Source organism: Oryzias latipes, chromosome 20, assembly GCF_002234675.1.
Source record: "Oryzias latipes chromosome 20, ASM223467v1".
NCBI lineage: Eukaryota > Metazoa > Chordata > Actinopteri > Beloniformes > Adrianichthyidae > Oryzias > Oryzias latipes.
In genome coordinates, this window is record NC_019878.2 from 11,478,745 (window position 1) to 11,504,136 (window position 25,392).

The window sequence follows — 25,392 nt, forward strand, 5'->3', positions numbered from 1 at the left end:
TACAGCATAGAAATCGGCGTATAACAAAGACGATGTATACTGCGATAAATGGTTATCTTGTTTTTAAAAAGCCCAAGTAAACACTCTACCTACATTGTTCGTAATGTAGGTCAGCACTACCAAAATGGTAAATAGTTGTTGTTTGACGCGTTTCTCCAACACACAAGTTCCTACCTGTTTCCTATTGAAATAACCTGAGCCTTGTTTCCACCAAGCAGTCGTGTCTGGTTTAGCATGGTCCAGGCAATGCAGGTCAGCCTTTTCAATCACAGTTGGACTGTCATGGCCAATGTGAGCTGTACACCCATTTTGTAGCTTGCGTCATAGTAGTGCGACTTCAGTAAAAGCGAAGCTATTAGGAACAACAATGGAGGCCATCCAGCAGCTCTTTTTTTCCCCCGCTAGTTTTTCGGTACTTCGTATAAACAAGTCATTTTATCTTGTTTGAGAGAAGATTGCGGGCGGCAACGACGAATACATCCGGAGATGTTTGGCACTTTTTCTTTGTCATAATGACCTTACGCTGATCAACGGGTTTCATCATGTGACAACAGTTGCTCTGCCCTAAGTTTGGGGGCAGCCGTGGTGCAGCGGTAGGGCGGTCGACCCATGACCGTGAGATTGCAGGTTCAATTCCCTCCTTGCACACCCATGTGTCAAAGTGTCCTTGGGCAAGACACTGAACCTTATTGTTCTGTTCCATTTTTCTATGGATCTACAGCCAACAGGGAACAAAAATTGAATGCTTTCGTACAGTTTAATAGGTCAATTTTAAAATGAAAACACTCAAAATACTGGACCACAGTGTACCGCAACATACTGTATCATACCGTACTTTGCACTATTATTTAAGTTGACTTTTATTGAAATGAGAGTGTTGCAGGGAATTAGAAGGGATGTCTTAGCTGTGCTTCTTTTTGTTCATCTACAACAAGTCATATCATCAACGCAATATTGATCACTTATATCGCAAGTTCTCCTCATATCGCATAACCCTAATGGAAACTTAATCGGAAAACCTTTTTTTTTTTAAACTCATTTTCTGGCTTTTGTCTTGCTTCCATCACCTGATTCTGCTGCACAGATTTTTCCTCAACTGTCTGGACCCTTCTGTGGCGTAACACTTAATGTTTGAATAGATTGGAAGACGGAACAGTTAATGATCTTAAAGACGTGGAGGTATCTTATAGCAAATTACCAGCGAATGTAATGAATATTGCATAGGGGCTTGTCTACGTTCAGTCACAGAGAGCGTTGGATGCTGCCTCATGCTCTCTGTCTCTGCTGCAGAACTCTGGACCGCACTCTCAGAGAGCACCGCCGTATTTCACGGCTGAACAAGTTTCAGCGTTTGATTTGGTCGAGCAACTTGACTCATAAAAGTCTGTTGGATCCATAACGCTTCAATTTTGGCACTTTAAAGAAAATGTCTTCGATCTCACAGACGAGCATCAGAGAATCTATTTGAGCCGCCCTCCCGCCTCAGCTTGGCCTTTACTTAAAAAACATTAGCTGTGAGAGTTTCTAACGATATCTGGACGCTTTTTTAATTGTGGTGGACAGGTCAGATTACAGGGCTGCTGATAGAATTTGGGGCACTTCTGTGAAATTAAGATATGTAATCAAAAGGAATGCTTTTTTGTGCAAGATAAGAGTAAATATTTATAGGCAAGATATAAAAATGACACACTGGTAAAAAACATTTGCATAATAAGTAATGGGATATGTTGCTGTAAACATAATATATATTTTAAAAATCTGTTTCCTTACATTTTGCTACACATGCAAAAGAAATAAATCCTACCTGTAATAATAAATTATTAACAGACTGCTGTGAAAGAGGACTTGGTGTTTCTACTTTGACTTTTATATCCATTGTTTAAAGAAAATCCCAATAGTTATTGCTGAATTGTTTGTAACATTGTTGACTTTGTGGATTGTGAAATAGCTAATAAGAAAACTTAATCACTGAAAGCAAAAAAAAAACAATTTGCATTATTTATTAGAAAATCCGAGGCAATAATTGGACAAATCTGTCATAAATGCAGTTTTTGGGGGGGCCTAAGTGCAGAAAAACTGGAGGGAAATCATCTATTTCCTGTACCCAATTAATCCCTTTCAAGGTAACTGGGTTGCTGGAGCCTATCCCAACCACAGTTTGGTGAAGGCAGCATATACTTTAGATCAGCGGTCCCCAACCTTGTTTGTGCCACGGACCGGTTTGACGTCAGAAAAAGTTTTCACGGACCAGCCTTTGAACATGAACCCAGGCAGAGAGACGTGACAAGACAAATCCTGAGCTTTTATTTTGACACGCATAACATTGTACAGGTGTCATCATCCTCTCCCCTTCCCACACTCATGGTACAAATGTAGCTTTCTTGTTTTTGGAAGTCAAAGGCTCCTCTTCTGTCTCCTGTCTCTTTTCCCCTTGACAAAGAAACTTTCCAAAGACGTTTGCTTCTTACTCATTTTGCTAGCTCCTGGGTTTTATTTTTGCGGTAACCTATCACATGACCGAGAAGAGCGCCTTGGCCTGCGTCAAGAGTGACATAGACGGATGTAACAGAGATTCTGGCAATTTTTCAAAATAAAACATCTTTCAGATTCCAAAATAAAAAAAAACAGAAGTAATGTCAGTTATTTCTTCTTTCTGTGTGGCCCGGTACCAAATGACCCACCGGTACCGGTCCGCGCCCCGGGGGTTTTGGATCGGTGATCTAGTCTGTAGGGCCCACCATACAACATAAAAAAATTTCTTTCAGATTCCGAAATAAATGAAACGGAAACGGTCCGGGTTGGGGACCGCTGCTCTAGATGGTCCAGTCCATCAGACCCCTTGTCTCCTTTAAAATACGGTTTACTCTTCAGTGCAGAAAATACAATGAAAGGAATCTTAAAGAAAGAAACCTAGCTTAAAAAACGCTACACTCAAGAAAACTGGTCCTAAACCATGCATCTCCACAAACTAAGAGTTTAAGACTTCAGCATAATGCTAAAAATAGCGGTGTCTGTACCAAATATTGGATTTGGTAAATAGAATATCAGAGCAGTCGGGGTGCGAGAGAAAGCTGTAAGAAAGAGAACCTGATATCCTTGAGTGCCCTGGTGTTGTGTCAAAGCTGCAGGATGCAGCTCACACTGATGGCTTCACTCACTGACTTTTTCTTTTTTATACTGTTTTGATGGACAACAAATACCAACACGGCACCTCTCTCTCGCATCCATCCCACTTTCTGTTCACGAACGCAGCTCCTCCTGACGCAGTAAACTCAAGCTAATGTGTTCCTTGTGTCAGTTTATCTTCCCATAAGGGAGGTTTTCTCACCACCACCGCTCCCCCCCCTTCTTCTTCTGTTTCTCCGCAGTGCCGGATCACCAAGCGGGACGATGACCGTGATTGACAGCCGGGCAAGCTGAGGAGGCCTGCCACTCATCTTCCCATCAGCTTGTCAGAGGGTTATCTCTTTGTTGCCCCCACCCCCATACCACCACCTTTTCCTCCGCCATCCTCTTATCTTCTCAGTGGACCAGTAACCTCGCTGTCTCTCAGAGTTACCTACCTTTTAGGATAACTTGGAAGTGACAGGGAAAGCCAACAGCAGCCCGCTTGGAAAAACCGCCTTTTGCCTCACTTGAAGGGACATGCCTCTTCACCTCATTTAGGTGAATAACAGGAAGAGCGAACTCTTATTTGACCCCCCTGTCAGGAGGAGACGGCTCCATTAGAGGGAGCTACGCAGGAACAGCCATGCATTTCCAGCTCGCGTTAACGCTGCAAGCGATATGGACCGCCGTTTGCCACGCAGCCATGCAGCACTACCCCGCGGCTTGGGGCCACTACGACGTGTGCAAGTCCCAGGTTTACTCAGAAGACGGTCTAACCTGGGACTACATGGCTTGCCAACCAGAGGCAGCGGACATGACCCAGTACTTGAAGGTTAGCCTGGATCCGCCCAACATCACCTGTGGAGACCCTCCAGAGACCTACTGTGCACTGGTGAGTACAAAACCTGTCAAGAAAAAATCTGTTGTCTTATCTGTTGGTGAGTGTTGACTCGCTCTGACCTCAGAGGCGTGAGAGACTAAGCCTCTGTGACTCAGATAGGAGTCGCCGTGGCAGCAGAAGCAGGTTTGTGACCGTTGACGTCACATTGTGCCGTCTAAGGGGCTGGCTTGGTGTGTATGTGTGTCCTGCAAAGACTGATGTAGACGTCCCAAACAACACACAACGATGAGACGCTACATTGTGCGCTCATCAGTCACTTTGAACAGCTGTTTCTCAGTTGTTGGGTTTCAAAAGTAGAGGTAGTCCCAGCGCAGCTTCCCTGTTGAGCCAGTGTTTGTCTTTGGACGAGTCAGCGGCCTATAAATAGGATAAGTAGTGCACAGGTCAACTGAAAATACTGCAGCTCCTATAAAACCTCACCTGAAGCCTTTTCTTTTACCTCATAGTTACGGCCCGCAGAAATCTAGAACTGTAAGAACCGTTTATGCAATTTTTTTTCTTAGCAAAGATTTGGCCCCCACCACTTTCTCAAAAAATAAGCAAAATTTGCACGCACTCAGTATCAGGCCAAATGAATTTTACTCATGATGTCATTGACAAAATATCTTATGGGGCTCAAAAAAGTATTTCAAAATCCACTAATGAAACCAAAACACCAGAATCCAAAGGAAGTTTTGAAGCTGTTGGTATGGCCACAGGACCTACCGCTTGGCAGCCATTGTGTGGCAAAGTGTGAAATCAGCAGATTTTCACATTTTCGCACAATATGGGATAAAACTTTTATCTGAGGCAATTTCACACAAACGCCACCAGCTGAAGTCTACAACCATAACCAATGTTTCATTGACCTTTGACCTACAAAAGAGGCAGCCGTCTTTCCAATAATATTACCTTTAGTAACAAATGTAAACTCCTCCTAGCGATTTTGATCTATGGCGTCCTAACTACTTGGACATCATTGGGAAGCTACATGGGAAAAAATGTGGGAAAAAATGTGGGAATCTTGAATGGCGTTAATGTGGCGAGCTCGCAATGTGGCGTCACCCTGTTGCTCGTTCATTTTTCGAACTGTCGTGAAAACTTTATATATAAATCGCTGGCTCAAACTGAACAATATGATACAAATTGGGAACGTGGGCGTGGTTAACAAAAAAAAACTCAGTCCAAAAACCAGAAGTCCAAAAGGTTACTTTCGCCGATTCTGCTACAATTTACATAGACTGGTTTGTCAGCCCCAGGCGACCCAGGTGGCACAGGTGTAGAGTGAGGGGCGTGTAGTAGCTGCTAAGCCAGTGGGGGGGGAGGGTCGAAAGGAAGGGGGTGATGGGGTGGTAGCAAGGGCAATTGCGGCCCACACACTGCTTTAATTTATGTCTGTGCAATCAGCCTTAATCAGTCAACATTATTACAGTTTTCTAATCTAATTTTCTTACTTCAACAATATTTATTATTAATTGGCATGTATTTCTGCCTTTTTTTTACCGAAAAAATACCAAAAATGTACCAATTGAGGTTTTAGTGTACCGTTACACACCTAGTTAAAAGCCTCTTCTTTGCGTTGGAATCAGCTGATTCACGTTGATCGCATAAACAGTCCAAAATTTACGGTAGGTCAAAGGGCGTGTGTTATTTAGATGTCACTGCCGACGGCTCAGATGCTGAATGGTTAAAGTTGACCTTTTCTATGTTGTTGAAAATCTTTAGCACTTTAGCTAAAAATAAGAGGTCCAAATTATTGTGACAGAAAAAGAAAGTTACATTTTTCCTATTCTGCCTTGTTAGAAGGCTCCATTGTTTCTGGATTTGTTTGGGTTCAAATGATGCTTTTGACTGGAAACCAATCGAGCAAATGATTCAGATTAGGTCAAGTGTGTCATTATCACCCCCCCACCCCCCTTCACTCGTTTGTCTTTTGTTTCTCCTTCAAATTCACAGCCGCTTTAGCCTCAGATTATCGGTAAATGATGAATTCATTTGGAGGCGCCGTGGGTTCATGAGTCATCAAAGATTCTCTCAGAACAAACGCGCTCCTCACAATCTTCCAGAGCTCTTTAGATAAATACTGAGATATCTCGGGGAACAAAAAAAAAAAAAAGTGACTTGAGAAGTATAAATAGACAGTTGCCATCAGCGGAAAGTCAGCTGAGAGGAGATTCAGAGGGAACAGAGAGGGATTAACAAAACACAGATGACAAAAACAGTGAGCTGATGATCAGAGCAGCGAGACGGAGCGTACATGAGGGAGACGGAGGCTCTGAGGAGTCTGTGCGAACGCCTCTGATCACTGAAGAACTAATGTCGGGGGGGGAGGGAGGCTCTGAAATGTGAATAATTCAACGTGTTTGTAGCTAATGTGTTTTATTCATAGGACGCATTATTCAGCATGACATCTCTCAGGCTCTCCTGAAAAGTGCTGACTCCTCGGATCGGTTGACTCCGAGGTTGGTTGGAGGCAGAGGAGCGTGGGGGGTCCCACCACTGACCGAGTGAGAAAAGGGCTTACTTCTGCCTCCAACGAAATATGGACGCCGCCATGTTGGAGCCAGATGTCGTCAATAAGCAGTGATTGGTCAGAATCGTTTGGAGTCATTGCCTGTATATGAAAACTGGAAGTAGCCCCTCCCCCTTTGCATTCCAAATGTAAAGTACCCAACCGGCTCCCAGACGCCAAAATCCCAAAGACTTCTGTTGAAATATATGTAAATATAATCATATGTTGAATATGTTTTCTATATTGCCAGTTATTCAAGTTATAAACTGACCAATCAGATGCCTCACTAAACATAGGTGGTGTCCCGTTTAGCGTTCTAAATGTTTGATATAAAATAGTTAAATAGTTGCCATAGAAACAATGGCTCACACTAAATCGGACCAATCACTGCTTACTGACCTTGTCTGGTCTGACTTAAATTTTTTTGGAGCCAGAAGTGAGCGTTCCAAATGTTTGACAGATTTAGTCTAGTCTGTTTTTAATGGAATGTGTGTGGACTTCCAACAAGGTCACTCCTGATTTGCAAGAGTGGTTGCTATAGAAACGATGACTCAGACTGACTTGGACCAATCACTGTTCATTACTCTTGCCAATCAGGAGTGAGCATGTCCGAAGACCACACCCCTACCACTTGAAATTAGGCTACACGAAATCTGTCAAGTGTTTTGAACGTTTAACAGAAGACTACATTTGATTGGGGCTTCTGATTGGTCAGTTTACAACTTTAATAAATTGCACTACGGAAAAAATATGAAAAGAATTAGGATTATCAAGAACATGTTGAAACAATAAATTGACTGAGTAATTGCTGTTTATTTCTCTAAGGGATTTTAGCAGGTACTTCCTGTATGGAATGCAGTGGGGGGGGGGGGGGGCACTCAGTCCAGTTCTCATATACAGTCAATTGTCCCACATGTGTGCGTTAGTGGTGGGAGGGTCCTAATCTGTGCGGCCTTGCTTGATTGACAGTTGTCTTGCTGCCCCGACTCTGGAGGGGACGACTGCCGTCCGTGACCAATTCACCACAGGACGAGTGGGTGTGTGTTCGTGTGTGTTTGTGTATTTTAGCAACCTGAGACCAAACGGAGCTTTAATTTTTATTGCCAGCATTTGATGAACGCTCATTAAATTGGCCAAAGTTTGTGCTGCACCGCTGCCCCTGCGTCTGCTGCAGCCGTTGTGCTGGGGAGGGCCTCAATGAAACAGGAAGTGGGCGGGCCCCCACAAGAGTGTCGGTGCGATTGCGCAATCATGAGCGAAGGATGGCACCCATGCGAGCTCCTTCGTTGTCCAACCGCTCTGCAGCTTCATTCTCACCTTGGGCGAAGATGCATCTCCAAATAAACATCAAAGCGACTCTGAATCATGTTGCAGCTGCGGTGCCAGGAGCTGTTTGTACCAGGAGTCAGATTTATTCCGATTTGGGGGGGGGCAATTATCATTAGCCCTCGTTATCGTTGGGATTTATTCCTCTCACGATTGATTTTCGCGCTCAGGTGGGTTTTAAAGCGTCGCCCTCCTGGTGTTGCTGAAGGTAACACACCCCAAGTGTGACAGGAGCAGGGAGAGGCACAGTTGGGGGCAGCGGATGGCAGCCAGCGCCGCTCCTTTGAGCACGGCAGATAAAGAAAGACAGCATCAAATACAATGGAGACACACACACACAAAAACTGCTAAAGATTTTTTTTATTCTCCTTCTAGCTCAGTGACCTTTTCAGGAGCAATAAGCTGGCATTCTCTGAACTCTGGCACATGAGTTTGCCATCATGAGATTTCACCCCCCCAGTTAGAATCACACTGGCCTTTTAAAAAAGATTGGACTGTTCCCACCGCCACAACCAGCTGATGGCTGAGGTGTGCAGAACCACCCATTTCCTCCCTCGTTGCTTGAACGTTGAAACAAAAAAAACACGATGGTCTCCAATTCTGTGTTTTAATCTATGCTGCTTCAACGAAGCAATGTCCAAGCACTTACAGTCATTTGTTTGCTTTCTATCAGGAATTACTATAATATTTCATGCTAACTTATTGTAAATCCACCTTTTTTGTCTGATGCTTTGTTCATTCAAAAACGGGTTATACCCATTGACTGTACATGAGACCTGGACTGATTGGACGTTCCAAACAGGAAGTACCCACTGGTTCCAACAAGCCAACATAATGAAAATTGTTTTTTGCACAGTGTGGAGTTTTGTATTTGGTATTTTGTATTTGCAGTGTTTGTTAATAAAAAAAAAAAGAACCCAACATAAACAGCTTTCTGTTTGTCAGAATAACCATTCTTACTTTTTGTTTAACGTGCTCTTGTTAATACTAAATTTTTATATATTTTTTCTCTGGTGCAACTTATTTATGTTTTACACCATGGTTCGAGTAAATACTCAATTCCGATTGGCTGTATGGTTAAAAATGATCATCCTCACAGAAAAAAGGAGTTCCTGTCATTTATCCTGAACGGTCTATATTTTTGTGCTGGTTTAAACACCAGTTAATTATTGGAGCAATAGAAACTTTCAATATAGGTACATATCGATACCTTATTCCACAGTTTATCACAACAGTTAGAAAGTAGAAAAGACATGAGGGACTTTATATTTCCTTCAAGCTGTCTGGTGAATTTGATCACTTTGAAGCAGCAGAATGAGACACGACTAGGAACTGAAACATTTAGATTTTGTTTTATTGTTGTGACTAGACACAAACAAAAGGTAAGAGGGGAACTTTCCGTCGGAAATTATGCTTTCTTTAACTTATCATGATGTATAGAATACAGTATATTCCTCTTTCCTCTACTACTGCAGAGCGAGGTCGTGCAGGCTCAGTAATGGTTGAAATAGTCCACTTTTTGTGAAAAACAATTTAAAATTGTGATTGAATATTTATTTCTTTTGTAGGTGACCATGGTGTACACGGGATAATGCCTGACGAGGAGTGCGTGATCAGAAATGAACGAGCAGAAGTAATCAGACAATTCAGACTTCCGCCTCATCTATCAATTTCTGATCATGCAGACCTCGTAGGGTGTCATCCCTTACGTAAACTGACCAATCAGATGCCTCCATTACAATAAAGTGGTCTCACATTGAGTGTTCGAAACTTCATAAATGGCAACTTAATTGGAATCATTTTGTTGGAGCCGGTAGTAAACAATATTCTATGGGTGACATCACACTCACTCGGTCCAGCTCTCATAAACAGTCAATGATTAAAGACAAGCATTGATGTCAGTGAGTACACATATTGGTATGGGTCGGATGAGCTTTTATATAAATATAACCTGTAAAAACATTTAAGTCAAAATACATCATTATAAGGTTTATTCACTTTTTAAAAAATGTAATTAAAAAAAATAAAATAAAATAATACCTGATGTGGGTCACAGCCTCGCATTGGGCGCCAAAATGACTTCCTTTCACCATCTTTTACTCTAATATTCTGCATTATTTTGATAGTAATTAGCTGGTATTTTTATTAAAAAAAAAAAAAAAACGGTTTGCACCTTAAACAGAATCCAGCAAATTACATTACTCAATAAATGAGATGACAGTTTTTTCATTAATTGACAACATTAAAACTTTAAATATTAAGTATCCTAGCTCCATCTACAAGGAAAGTTGAAATATTTAAATAAATAAATCAATTTCTAAGCCTTCAGACTTTATCTTTTGTGTTTTGGGATACTTGGTTGCACACAAAAAACAAATCAAACATATGTGGCTAAGATTAGAAAGTCATATTTGAGGCCTGTGTATATATATATAAAGGATTTATATTACCCTGGTGTTTCTTAAAGACGACACTGTAGTTTATATTGATGCTATTGTGCTCCGACACATCAAATAAAGCCAACATGTGTTGCTTTTTCCGCCCTTTGATGTTACTTAAGGCTTTTATTTCAATAATATTTAAAAAAGTATTTATTAAAATGAATGTTTGTCTGTTTTCTTGTAATTAGCTCTCAGTTGTTGCAGTTATTAACAGGAATCAAAGTCTGAGGTGTAAAGAAAGAAAAGACTTTGTGTATTTTTAGGTCATTTTTCTGAGTCACAAAGTCAGTATGAGATATTACAGTCCAATTCTTTGTTTTTTAAATTTGTTTTTGTTAAATGAAATTGGCTCCTTAGTCAGATAGTCATTTCATATTCTGAAAGTCAGTTTTTTTTTAGCTTTGGATACTGCAATAAAATTTTCGGAGTCCCCAAAAAATCCTTTATTTTTACTCCTGGGACCTTTTTAATAGGTAGTCTGGAATACAATGAAAAAAACTGCTGCTACTAATGGATTTAATGATTGTCATAGTACTGAAAAAAATACTTGAAACCAGTACAACTAAGTCTAAATTTACATGTCTGTAAGTTTTGACTTGACCTTTTTCAATCGGGGCTATTTTAATTTCTATTTTAATTTTCATCTTTACAAGACCTCCTCACATTAACATGTCTAAAGCATGACCGGACCAAACACTCGATCCACTGTAACTTTGGTAGTACTTCATTCATTTACTAACGTTTTCCAGACAAACAAATCTAGATATTATCTAATATTATAAGCATGTGTGAAAAAAAAGTGGTTCCAGTGTAGAACCCTGTGGAACACCAAAATTAATAAAACACAAGGCGAAGATTCAAGCATTTTATGCTTATTATCTAAACTCGACAAAGCAGAATGCTTAAACTCATGTACATGTGTATGTCTTTGAGAACCTGCTAAGGGCAGTGAGATAAAATACAGCTGTGAGTTTTAATGCCGGTAACTTAACCTTAGCTCGTAGATCATCAATCATGCCCTGCTGACTGACTGTCATGTTACTTCAGCATTCCCATCTGGGACGTGTTTCTCTTCCAACCATAGAAAGTTCAAGGCAGGAAGATGTTGCCTAAGGGAGGTACAAGCACGTGGCAGAACTGCAGATTTTACGTCTTTAAAACCAAAAAAAAAAAAAAGGAGTCGTTCAGGTCTGGGCTCATTGTAAGCCTTTTGTGAATGTGTGCTCCAAGGCAGGGTACTGTAAAATCCCCCATATGGGATTTCAAGGTAATTAATTTTTTCAGAATTGTGTCTGTCTGCATCGCCGTGACACACTTTCTGTCTGCCACACGGTGTGAGATCCTCGTTAGAAGTTTCGAGGAAGTTTGACGTTCGGGTGTTTTGAACTTCCGTACCTTTTCGCGGCTCTGCTTTTACGACGAGGTGCCACCTTTTGGATGAACTCCGTGCCGACGTTTCCATGAGGGTGCTGTCAACGGCAATATGTCTGGTTCCATGCAGCACTCAGGGCACGGGGGAGAGGCAAGTGGTGCAGTTTTACAGTAAGGCTCCGAAATAAATTGTGTTTCTCCATTCCCAAAACAGTCACTCATTATTTTTGATCAGATGTTTGAGGAAAAAAATGGTTCATTTTTACAAAAATGTAAACATTGAACTGTGTTTTAATCTGTTCTCAGACTGAAGCGGAAGGTTTGCTTTGGGATTGAGGGAAACCATGAAACCAGGAAGAGTAATTTATTAAGTCACAGCTGCTTTGCTTGATAGATTACCGCTATCTGTAGTCCCAAATAAAAGGTGCACTTATTATTTCTGCATAATTCACCATCGTGCATTGTTTGAGACTCGGCTTCATTTGTCACGCAAGATTTTAATCTTTGCTCCAGGGAATTCTGTCTCTTTTTCGTGTGATTTAATTAGGCTAATCAACTCTCGGCAAGCATTTAAAGTTGAGGTTAAACACACCGGAGTGTACGTCCCTGATTATTCCTGACTTGATGGATCGCGCACTCCGCTTTATGGGTTAGGGCTCGTTTCATCATCTAAGAGCCGTTAAAAAGACGTGCCGCGGCATCTCATTAACCTTAAGGCTGTGGATGCATCATCACTGCCGGTAAATATGCCTTTCATTTGCCATCAGAAAGAAAATTTGCAGCACTTTACTGTACGTTTTTCCCTACTGTAACAACTGAAAACAAATCACTTATCCAACTAGATAATTGGCAAAAATATAACACGGTAATTGCAAGAGTTGGCTGCAACCAAAACAGTTGTCACCTTTAAAAAAAATAAGAAAAACGGTCTGTTGTGAGTTTAGTGTATTACACGACAATTAGCGTTCAATTATCGGAACAGAGTGGAGCAGAAGATCTCTTTGGCTCCCATCTTTTAAACAGCTGTTGTATGCAGTCGGGTCAAGAAGCCGGTTCATGTATACAGTTAGAGTGCATTGACACGCTTGTGTTTGTTTGTGTGAGTAGGAATAAAAATATAAAAAAAAGGCTTTCCAGGTCCTGATTTAGTGATTATTCGTGCCTCATTTGCTTCACTTCTCACTTTTTATTTGGCTCCATACTGAAATGACTTCTGCTCTCAGTTGCATCTGTTGCTGTGCTGCTCATTTCAGAGCAAACTCATGAAAACTTGACGAGGTTTCAAGAAATGTGTGCAGTAGAATTTCTCCAGCACACATACTAATTGCCAGGCTGTTTTCGTAAATGCAAGCAGGGAAATCCAATCGGACATTTGTACTAAAATAGAACGTCTCATTTGGAAAACAGCAGATAAAAGACGCTGATGTTGTCGTTGTTTTTTCCCATTTTTTATTTAGCTGGAGCTGCCTAAATGGAATTTTGGTCACATTTTTATCAAGGCTATCCTTGGTCTGAATCTGTCCTTGATCCAAGGTTTTTACTCCACACTTGCAAAAATCTCTTCTACCAAAATACCCGTCTACCAGACTCTCCAACCCTGATAAAATTACAGCATTTGTCAGTAATTTCAGATGAGAGTGCACAGGTTGACACATAAATTTGGCTGTTAGCCTTTGTGGGGGTCATTTCTGACACTGATCAACTCAGTAATGGTGTCAGGTGTTTTTAAACACAAGTCAGGGCTGTCTTTACGGGTGGATACCGTTGAAAAACCAGCAAACTTGTCTGGGGCAGGAAAAATCAGGAAAGCTGTTGACCGTCCGGTGAGTCTGTAGAGCCAAAACGTCAGATTGTAGTTTGTGTGGTCATCCTACAGGTGTCCTACAGGTACTTCCGTATTATCTGCATATGCCATGCATGCAGCATTTGTGCGTGGTCAGAAGGAAGCCAGTTCGTGTACCTCACCAACGAGTAGAGTCACGACACGGTACGACAACATCACTCCTACGTCATAAGCGAGTGCAACTTCTATTAGCCTATCGAACACTTCACGATACACTTACCATACATACGACAATCCTACGTTCCATTTTCATGATGTCCCTTAAGGTGGCCGTATGAGCATCAACTCAACTGCAAGATGCAGTTAAGATGAGGCCACTGCTATCTACGACCCCCGAACAACCCAAAAACCCACAGCACCCACAGGGGTCAACCTCCCTACCAGTACATGTGACTAAGGCCTTAGAGTGACGATTGCAGCTGGTTGACTTGTTAGCAAACAATCAGGTTAGTAAGTAACAATGATGTCACTAAGCAGGGATTGGTCCAAATCAGTCGGCATTATTGTTTCTATAGCAACCACTCTGCAGTCAGGAGTGAGCTTGTTGGAAAGCCACACCCCTACCACTTGAAAGCAGGCTACAGAAAAACCTGTCACACGTTACGAGCATTCGACGTGAGACCACAAACTTTTTTGAAGCATCTGATTGGCCGTTTTATAACATTAACACAAACTATACAGTTTTTAAAAAAAAAATTTCCTTTATATTTTGACAAATAGAACAACTAACTAACAGCTGTTTATTTCTCAATCAAAATCTATGGGATTTCGGCTTCTTGGAGCAGCAGCTACTTCCTGTTTGGAATGCCAATGGGATGGGTGGGGCCACTACAGACAAAAATCAAAACACACATTTCTCATCTGAAAATCAGAGATAGCGACACTGATTAATAATTAAATTAGGCGGAAAAGTTTCTTTACCCCCTTTTTACCAATTGGTTTTTAAGGAATCGTGCAAAAACTCTGCGTCATTTATCACCACAGACGTTTATCACCCCATCATTATCACGTGATTATTTCTAGTTTAGGCCCGAGTGCAAAGGAGCGACTTTAAAAGGGGAAGCAGGAGGGAGTGCTTCCTTGCAGGAAAGAAAAAGAGAAAAAAGTTTTTTGAAAGAAAAGTCAGAGAAAAGTTGGTGTGCGAGCGGCGCGAGGAGCTGCCGTGTGATGTAGCGTGTCAGTGTGACTCGTCTATCTGGGCTCCCATCAAGGCTGTCGGTGCCGCCTCACGTTTACACTGTCAAAACAAGATAACAAGAAGCCCCCTTGACTCCAGTCTCCTACAGGCTTTGCTCTTTTTTTTCTCTCTAAAAAATGGAAGAGAAAGTTTCCCCATTTCCCATAAACACAGATGAGCAACAAAAAAAAGGAAAATTCTAAGTTTTTTAAAGTTTAAAGTCGTTTTGGACTAAGAAAGAGAGTCTTTGAATGCAGCCAGCAGGAGAGACGGTTTCACTTCCAGCATCCTAAATATTGTAGCTCACTTTTCTCTAGATGCAGATGCAAAAAAGATTAATTCTCTGGAAATTAATATTGAGAATAAGTAATCAAAGGAAGAATCTCTCATAGCTCAGGTTTAGTCTGGGCCTCTAAGAGATGTTCGCTCTTGTCACACAATGCTCTCTGGAACCGAGGCGACATATGTGTTATGAACACGTATGACAGTCAGGGTCTGACTTCTGCATCCACGAGAGCCATCACTGATGACTTGGCGGCGGTGGAGCAGCTGGAGACTTCCGCCGTCTTTTATGTGCTCTTTGAACCTCCGAGGTGGATTTCCCCTCAGAGCTCACAAAGTTTAACACAGATTTTTGCGATAACCAACATCCGTCTTTGGCACATGAGTGACAAATGTCGAGGGTTCAGCTCAGAGCAGAAGACGTTTGTTTTGACTGTTATCATGTATTTGTGTTAAGGGCTTGTAATGCCGATGGGAAGGTTGCCCTGCGATGAAGACTTACTCCTAGCTAGGGGGTGCGACTTATACTTGGGTGTGACTTATACAGTACAGACCAAAAGTAGATTATTTTTGTTTTTAAATAACAGGATGAAGGATTTAGTGATGTGAAGTGATAGAGTTTTGCTGACTTGAATGTTTTTTTTGAATGTTTTTTATCGTTATTTGAATAATTCTTCGTTTGTTAGACTCATATACTAGATTTCTCCAACGAAGCTAAACAAAGCATCAATTTGTTACGGTGGTGAAGCGTGCAGATCTCCTGATTTTGTTGTCATCTCTTCCATTATCATGATTAGCCTTTTGAGATGGAATATGTGTTTTGAGGAAAATGTTTCTCCCAAAAGTGCGACTTAAACATGATTTATTTTCTTCTTTATTATAGATTTCTGCAAAGTTTCCTTAATATATGTCCTCATTCCAAAGCAGGATATAAAGTTCCCAGGTCGTTATTGTAAATAAGAACATTACCTGGTTAAATAAAGGTTAAAATAAATGACAAAAAATGAAGGGTAGATGGAAAAAACAGATGGACGAATAGACAGAGAAATCAAATGAAAAATATCAGCAGAGCAGGAAGCGTGTTGTATTTTCTACGTAACAAATGTAATATTTTTCAAACTGCATTTTTTTTGGTCTCCTCCTGATCCCACAACGATATGAATGAATAACTTCAAGATGAATTGTCTTTATGAATGTCCTCCATCATCAGAAAAAAGAACTTGATGAAATCACAAAAAACACTATTTTTTTTATTTTTTATCAGAGTGGCTCTTTAAGTAATCTTAGTGATTTATTATATATATATATATTATTTTACCATGGTGGAAGGTCAGATGTGGCGGCTGATGTTCTACGCAGGATTTCAAAGTCTCATAAGGAATACTGGACCTGCTTGGAGTGGCGTTTAGTGTGTGTGTATGTGTGTGTGGGTGTGGGTGTGTGTGTGTGTGTGTGTAGCTGTTTCTGCCACACCATCAGCTTCTATTTGTGTCTTTTTGCCACACCACAGGCTTTTATGAAACTTGAACCGGCGTACGTATCTTATTATTACAGGTGACTGTTCGCATCTATTTTCGGATCTGAGTTGCATTATAAGCCATATTAATATCTTGGGGGTTGTGTGTGTTTTTATTTTTTTTAAGTTGCACATTACAGAGCAGCATGTCTGCAACGTGTCGGAATCGATTCCATCGAACCCGTTTGGGTCTCCACTCACCATTAGATGTGTCAGTCAAACTACAGAGCTGCAGATACAATAGGCCCTTCATCTGGGATTAACATAATTTGCTCTCCTCCTCTCCCTCCTCCATCAGGAGGCTGTTCAAACATGTGTGCACATTCTAAAGAAATGCTGCGGCGGTGCAACAATTATGTTTATGGAAAGCATAATCACTGGCTGGATTCGGTTCAGAGGCAGAGCTTTTCCGACTGAATTAAGAGCTGCGTTTGTTTTTTATTTGACTAGAAATGGTCTCAGTCAGATGGAGGTGGATGCAGATCCTGCTGCATGACTGACTCATGCTCCTTTTTTTCTTACGCAAATGTTTCAGGAAAGTGTTCTGAAAGAAATTGCAAATCAAGAGGGAAAACAACACAAATGCAGGCCAGAGTGTTGCAAAAGTGCCTTTTTCCCCCCCCTATCCTCGTACAGTGTTCATTTATCACCGAGGTTACGTCCTAAAAATAACTCGCAATAGGTGAAATAAGTAGGATTGCAGATGTTTAAGGCTGCAGGACTCCTCACTACACACTTTGTACATTTTTCTTTCTTGTTTAAACTCTAAAACTTTCAAACCTTCACCGGAAAATAAGTCCAGGATCATAAAATAAAAAGAAAGATCTGATTGCGATCAAAGACTTGGCAAACGCGTTCTGTGCAGAAGAGACAGTTTGGAGGAAGTTGACTGACAATGTGTACAGCCAATCAGGATGGAGAACACAATGCGCTGTAAAAAAGTGCAAACAGCAAGAGAGAGCTCTCTGCAGAGCTCAAATGCAAATGATTTATCTCACAAACCACCTGCTTTTGTGTCTAAACTAAATCACAACCACGCATTGTTTTTGTGTAGCTGTAATGAACTCTAAGCCTTTGTTGGAAAATATGTTAATTTTACTGACTGATGTATAGAAAATCAATACAATTTTTGAGGCACAAGTCCTTAAATACCCACTCTAATGGTGTTGTTAACATGTTCTTGTGGAATTTTTCTCATGATGGAGGAAATTTACAGAGAAAATAAAGTTTAGGAATGTATGTTGGATGAGCCACAAACTCCCTGGTCTGCTCCATTCATCCACTTGCAGACGACTAGATCCATGTACATCTTTGTTTTCCTCGTCTGAGCTGACATCTCCATGCCAACAGTTCTACTTGATTTTGTCTAAAAACAGCATAATCGGAGTGGGACTTGAGTAAATCTTTTCTCGTTTGCAAAGAAATGATCACAAAACAGGAAGAAATACGAAGAATTTGAGGACGTTTTGATTGATTTTGATTTTGTTTGGGAAATAGTCATAGACCAGCAGGAAAGATAAGGCTGACCAAATATTAGATCATTGGAAGAAAAGTTCAGCATAAAAACTCAAGTCAAAGAACTTCCTTTTTGTGAAGAAATTTGTTATTTAGATCAATTTTCAGCAAATACTATTTTTCGAGTGTGCATGTTGGGCCCCTGTTACTATGCTTGTAAAATGCTTTCTAAATAAAGTTGGATGGAACCGAACGGCAGCCTCCGACTGAGAGTCCCAGATTACTTTGAACGACAACCTCTGCATTACATCTCTTCTGTCTGCCCTGCTCAGAGCGCGGGGCAATCAATAGGCATGCTAACAGTGATGGAATGGAATGTGTAATGTGAATGGAAAATCACCCACGTATGAACTGTGCCAGAGCGTCTCACTGCTGCTCCTCTCAGACGAGAGCTACAGTAAAGGGGAAAAAGAAGTCACATTTATAACAGAAAAAAGAAAAAGAACGTAGCCTAGAAAACAGCCGGAGATGAGAAACACGGAGACTGTGGAGGAGTAGTGATGAAATTGTCCTTGAAGTATAATGTTGGCAGTCTGTCAAAACGATATTCCCCATTAACGAGTAGATCTTAACTTTCCCTTTCATTTGGATTGAAACCCTAACGAAGAACCAAGATTATATTCCAGACCCAAAATAGGTGATTTCTCTTCAAAAATTTCAATTTGTTTTTGCCACACCTAGCAAATTCTATTGAAAAAAGACGATTTGTTTTACTTCTTTTACTGTAGAATACAACATGTTTCCTTCTGAAGTTCCAATGTTATTCTTCTTGGTTGGTGCTCTTGCCTCACAGCAAAAAAGGTCCCCGGTTCAAGTCCTGGGGGACCTGAAACAGAACATCAATGGGGGACCTTCCTGTGTGGAGTTTGCGTGTTCTCCCCGTGCATGCGTGGGTCTTCTCTGGGGACACCGGCTTCCTCCCACCGTCCAAAAACAGGCTTTATAGGTTAATTGTTGACTCTAAATTTTCCCTAGGTGTGCTTGGGTGTCTGATTGTGGCCTTGGGACATACTGGCAACCTCTCCGGGATGTGTCCTACCTTTGCCCACGAGTGGCCAGGATAGGCTCCAGCAGCCCTGTGACCCCGAAAGGGACAAAACGGGTTTATAAGATGAATGAAGGAATGTGGATTAATACTTCATGACGATTTGTTTTGTTTTAGTGTAAAGCACTTTGTGTTGTGTTTTATATGAAAAGTGCTATATAAGCAAAGATTGATTTGATTTGTAATCGCTCGGGTCACATTGGTCGCAAGGCCATCGGAACGGAATCGCCCCAATCATTTTAAGATGAGACACAAGATGATGATATCATCTGTGATTGGAATTTGTCTCCCACAGTACAATTGTGTGCGGATCACGGCATTTAACCTGCACTTATCTGGACTGATGAGACTACACAATGGCGGAGAAAATTTGATCCAGAAAAAAGTAGTTTTTACATCCCAGGATTTCAGAGACGAGGCTGAAATCACTGGATTCTAAATAGACGAGGGGTTGGATTTCAGTCAGACTTAGTTCTTAAAAAAACGATGGTCATAATTAGGCGTCAGTGCCCCTGTAGAGACACAATATGATTGAAGCGGTGGATGGTCACTGAAGTATAAAATTCCTTTTATCGGACACTGGGAAGTCGTTTGAGGTCTACTGCCATCGTTGCCTCCACCAACTTTTTGTCGATGGTTAAAAAAAGGCGTCAGTGCCCCTGTAGGGATACAATATGATTAATGCTATTGCCGATTGCCATAAAATATAAACAAGCCTTTAATTCAACGCTGGGAAGTCGTTTGACGTCCGCTGCCATGTGTCGCCTCCACCAACTCCTTGTCGATGGTTAGAAAAACAGGCGTCAGTGACAATGCTGCTGTGATCTTCTATTAACTCAACACAGGAGGGTGCACAGACTGAAACAAAACCCTGCCGATTTTAATGATTCCTACGTGCACCGTCCCACACACGGCCGACTTGCCTTGTAAGCTAAGCGTCCGTCCCGCCGGGGGATCTGGAGAGGTCGGCGCACAAGACAAAGACCCGTAAAAAAAAAGTGCTGGCTTAATTAAAGAAGCCAAACAACCAGTTCAGCTATTTACACCTAACTCTGACATAAATCTGCAGTTATCGCACAGGCGAGACTGTCCTCACACCAATTTGGGAAGCACCCGAGAGCTTTTCCTTAATAAGCAGACCTCCTGATTAAGCAGAGAAGTCTCTTTCCGTAAGGGAACAACAGGACATGAGAAGCAGGCTCTAACTAGAGGGAAGATAGTTAGTAAAATGCCATCATGGACACAGAAAATGGTTAAACTTTTTTATCTTCCTGATTTAGGACGGAAAGAGCAACTAGCAAATTGGGTTCAGGGTTGTGGTGTCTGATGGGCATTGGCCTAAAGGTGCAAGGACACGGACATTTGGCATTTGGAGTTCTCCATCTGCCTCCGCCTCATTGCTCCTCCAATTAGTAAATTGTTTTATTTCCTTTGGCTGCAGACGTGTTTTTCAGGCCTTTATTTAGCTCTTTCTGTCTGGGTTGTAGGGAAATCTCTCCTGAGAGGCGCCTGGCTCTCGATCCAGACATGTGATGTGACCAGTGTGCTAAGAGTTATCTGCTCATTACATTTGCCAACGAGCGATTAGAAAAGCATCACTGTGAACGTGTGGGACTTAAAAGCGACGCTGTTAAGTGTTAAAGAAAAACATAAACTGATATTTTAGGGGTATAAACTACTGTTACGTTGAAGGCCCCCTCGTAATCTTCAGGGCTTAAAAAAATTGTCCCACTTGGGCAATAATTCAACCCGTTAACATTGGAGTTGTAGCTCCAATGTTAACGTTCTTTGAGTTACCTGAAACGCTTCAAACCTTTACAGAACCAACATAACTGTAACAGATTCTGAAAGCTAAGAAAAGTAGCTCTGCGTTGATATGCGACACTCTAAGATTCTTTTCGCATATTTTAGAATTCGTAAAATTTTTCATTAGTTGCGCAAAAGGTCGAAGAGTTACGATAATTAAACGAGCGTGTGTTATTTCCTGTCGTCAACAGCCCACAGGTTAAAGGTCTAAAAACAGAATTGGACGGTGGGAGCACTGACGTGACCCTGCTGTTTTGTTTTTGTCTTAATGCCTTAAACAAAGCCTAGCTATGCCAGCATCGCTCATCACAAGACGACTTTGTAAAGAGCTACTATCAGCATCAACACTTATCCATCCTGGAAATGTGGTGGAGGGTTTACTGCTTGTTGTCCCCAAATACTTTACCATTCCCACCCTGGCACAGTTACCATGTAGTCCGGTACGGTTGCTGATGGCTGAGAGTCATGCCTTAGCTTTCTTTGTTGTCTTTGTCTTATTCTGTACCCACAACATAACCAGATTAGTGATTTCACAATTTGTGGTATAAAACCGAACCGTATGTTACATAATTGAACCGTATCATGGGGAAAGTAACTCGTTGAATCGGTGCTGCATACCAATATGTTTACATTGAAACTGTCAAACACGTGGTGTGCTAAGAAGAATTCAGTATTTATTGATTTATTACATTACATTAGGATTTGCATAAAACAACTGGGGGTTCTATCTTCATTTTTACTCGCTTATAATCGAATAAAAAAGAAGATTTTGATCTTTTATTCATTTATTTATTTTTTGTTTTGCAATTCATAAATCGCATAGTAAACCAAAAACAAAACCGTGACCCAAATTCGAGGTTTGAACCAAATCCTGGGGAAAGTGAATCGCTGAATTGTGCAATTACTGCAACCGAACGACCTGTACCTAAAGGTTAAATGTACTAGAACCAGGGGTGTGAAAAGACACAAAGACGTCAGGATTGTTTGACCCCGATCATAGTTTGTTGGTGAAAATGTCATCTGCAGTCTGTTGTGGACTCTGGTCCATCTGTAAACGAGGGTCTCCGTTTCCTATGAATTTGCCTGCTGTGGATCCCTGCAGTAAACCAGACCAAGGAGTGAAGGTAAGCTAGGAATCCGAGGGAGCACGATTCAAGAACAAGTGGTCCAGCAGATTTGGTGAAAACTGCCCAAAAAGTGGACATTCTGCAATAGGGTTGTAAATCATGCGTCCATTTTGGTTTTCTTACCCGTTTGCCTTTTTGCATGTGAACTAAAGGATCAATTGAAAATCCTAAAGTACTTTGGTAACACTTTATATTAAGATTCCTTAACAAGCTTTGCTAACACATTAACAAGCATTATAAATGAATTTATAGGGTGCTAGTAAGACATTTATTAGGACAATAAGTCTAATAAGGTTTATTAAATTACTTAGTTAACACATTTACAAGCATTATTATTAGGATGTTTTCAAGATGCTAATGATGCATTTATTGATATTATAGGTGCCTAACAAATGTGTCAGTGTTCATAAGCTTAATAAGTTTTATTAACTAACTTAACAAATTAATAGGCTTTATTAATGTGTCAAATGCTAGTAAGATATTTAATAGCATTATAGATGTCTTGCAAATACCTGAAAGTGTTAATAAGATTTATTAACATCTAAAGTCAGACCATTGTCTTCTAAATCCATATTACTAAACTGCTTATAAGCTTTACAAATGTATTAATTAACTTTGTTAATAGTTTATTAATTGTTTTGCAGCACCTCATCTAAAGTGTGGACATATTTTTACCACAAACAACCACAAAGCATAAAGATTGTAAAAAGAAATTTATGACATTAAAACAGATTAAACATACACAAATCGTTCTGTAAAAGATATAATTTAATTCAGACAAATGAATTTTTAAAAAAAAACATATAGACTGGTGTTGGATGACTAGCATCATAGCTAATAGGATAAAGTATTAGCATCTATCCTGAGTGAAACATTCATTGCAAATCCCATCACCAGGAGACAGTTCTCTGCATTCAATGCCAACTGCATTCAACCACTGTTGCCTTGCTTCAAAGTCCACAAGAAAGTTGCACAAGCCAGTGATTTTTGAAGAACGAAGACAATAAACCTACAGGAGCCATGCTAAAGCTAGCATGCTAACGACCGACCGGTAAAGAATCAAAAATGGGCGGGGCTTTTTTCGTCACCTGTGTGAAAGCAAAGTCCAAGAGGCCATTCAATTGGCTGAAAGCGAGCACGCCTGTTTTGCTGATGAGTTTGATTGACAGATTTATTAGCCAATGGGGACATTAGTTAACCTGCCCATCTTTGATTCCTTTCATAATCAAAGGTGGGCAGGTTAGCGTGTTAGCTTTAGCACGGCTCCTGTAGGTTTATTGTCTTCGTTCTTCAAAAATCACTGGCTTGTGCAACTTTCTTGTGGACTTTGAAGCAAGGCAACAGTGGTTGAATGCAGTTGGCATTGAATGCAGAGAACTGTCTCCTGGTGATGGGATTTGCAATGAATGTTTCACTCAGGATAGATGCTAATACTTTATCCTATTAGCTATGATGCTAGTCATCCAACACCAGTCTATATGTTTTTTTTTAAAAATTCATTTGTGTTAATAAATCTTATTAACACTTTCAGGTATTTGCAAGACATCTATAATGCTAATAAATATCTTACTAGCATTTGACACATTAATAAAGCCTATTAATTTGTTAAGTTAGTTAATAAAACTTATTAAGCTTATGAACACTTAGGCTTGTGTGAGACATCTATAATGCTAATAAATATCTTACTTGAACCCCAAACAATAATAATACTTCTTAATTTGTTAACAAAGGTTGTTAATAAATCTTATTAAGCTTATTAACACTGACACATTTGTTAGGCACCTATAATATCAATAAATGCATCATTAGCATCTTGAAAACATCCTAATAATAATGCTTGTAAATGTGTTAACTAAGTAATTTAATAAACCTTATTAGACTTATTGTCCTAATAAATGTCTTACTAGGGGAGCCAGTTTAGCTCGTGCTGGTTTGCGGCGCCTTCCGTCCGTGAAACCCAGGTTCGACTCCAGGCTGCTCCCTGTTCCCTTCTCTACCTCTGCCGGTTCCAAGCTCGGTTAGAGAAGGTTGCGTCAGGAAGGGCATCCGGCGTAAAACATTGCCAAATTTACCATGCGACTTGTTCGCTGTGGCGACCCCTGATGGGAGAAGCCGAAAGTGGAAGAAGAAGAAATGTCTTACTAGCACCCTATAAATTCATTTATAATGCTTGTTAATGTGTTAACAAAGCTTGTTAAGGAATCTTAATATAAAGTGTTACCAGTACTTTGAGCTCAGCAGATGAAGCAGAGACCCCCATTTGTCAAAAACGGCTGTCAAACTTGAGGGAGCCTTTTGTTATAATAATAATCCATTTTATTTAAAAGCGCCTTTCAAGAAACTCAAGGACACTGTACAATTTAGAGGTCTATAGTTTAAAAAATACTCAATTAAAAACACAATGAATAATGAATTAAAATCAAAAGTGAAGCTCAAAGATACTGTACAAAACTTTGGTCAATAAATTCAAAAAGTCATTAAAAACACAGTAAGCAATAACTGACAGAGAATCAAAAGTGAATCAGACCTGAAGTGTATCAATCTCCAGCTAAATGAGTCTGGAAGGATTGATTGTGGAAGTGAAATGTTTTGCACTGTTTCTGTGTTTTCTTTTCTTTTTTATAACCGCAAGTTTTTTTTGTAAATCAACTAAGAATGAGACTACACTGCTGGTTGAGCAGTCGACTCGCGGGTCAAATCGCCCATTTGCTGAAGTGTCTTTGGGCAAGACACTGACCCCCATGTTGCTATTGATGGTTACAGGTTGGTGCCAGTGTGTGAGTGTGTGTGTGAATGGGACTGTAAGTGCTTTCTAAAAAGGTAGTAAAGCGCAATAGAAATAAACATTATTTAAGAATGGTATAAATGAATAGCTATTGGGTGGCAAAATATAACTCTAAAGCACAGAGGTGGACTAATTATGGTGCGTGGTTGTTAGACTAAAGACAGAGAAGTGATCAAAAGACTGATGACGTCAACAATAATGTGAGTTGTAAACAAAAACAAATATCAGAAACACTGCACATCTATTGTGTTTTAAAACAAAAAGCACATTTTTTTTAGAGATTTTTTTTGCAAATTGTTGGATCGTGCATCTTTTCAATTATGGAATAAACCTGTAGATTGAATTACTTTTTTTTTTAAATTTAGACCCATTCTCTGTAATCATCCATGCTAGAACTGTTCTAACCTTCACAGTCATACAAACTATTTAATGAAATGCATCTGACACAAGCCCCCGCACGCCGACCCATTTCCTTTAGATGTTAAGGAAAAAACAAGGGAAGCGGGTTTACTGAACAAAATCACACACAGAGGGGAGCAGAAAGCAAATAACAAAAGCAGAAGAACATATTCAGACTCCCAGCATTTTATATGTTCATGGTATAAATGAACACAATTTGGCTTAAGCCCTTGATTATTTTTGTTTTCTTTTTTTCGTG

General features: G+C 40.4%; 1 protein-coding gene across 9 annotated transcripts in view; it reads left to right on the top strand.

Moving 5' to 3' along the window:
* The window catches only part of ntng1 (netrin G1), a 149,112-nt gene that overhangs the window by 15,868 nt on the left and 107,852 nt on the right, over positions 1 to 25,392 (top strand). For all 9 annotated transcript variants that reach the window (XM_023950091.1, XM_023950095.1, XM_023950097.1 and 6 more), the window contains exon 2: positions 3,369 to 4,000. In XM_023950091.1, the coding sequence (XP_023805859.1) occupies positions 3,752 to 4,000 (249 nt within the window). In that variant the 5' untranslated portion in view covers positions 3,369 to 3,751. The remainder of the gene's footprint in view (positions 1 to 3,368; positions 4,001 to 25,392) is intronic.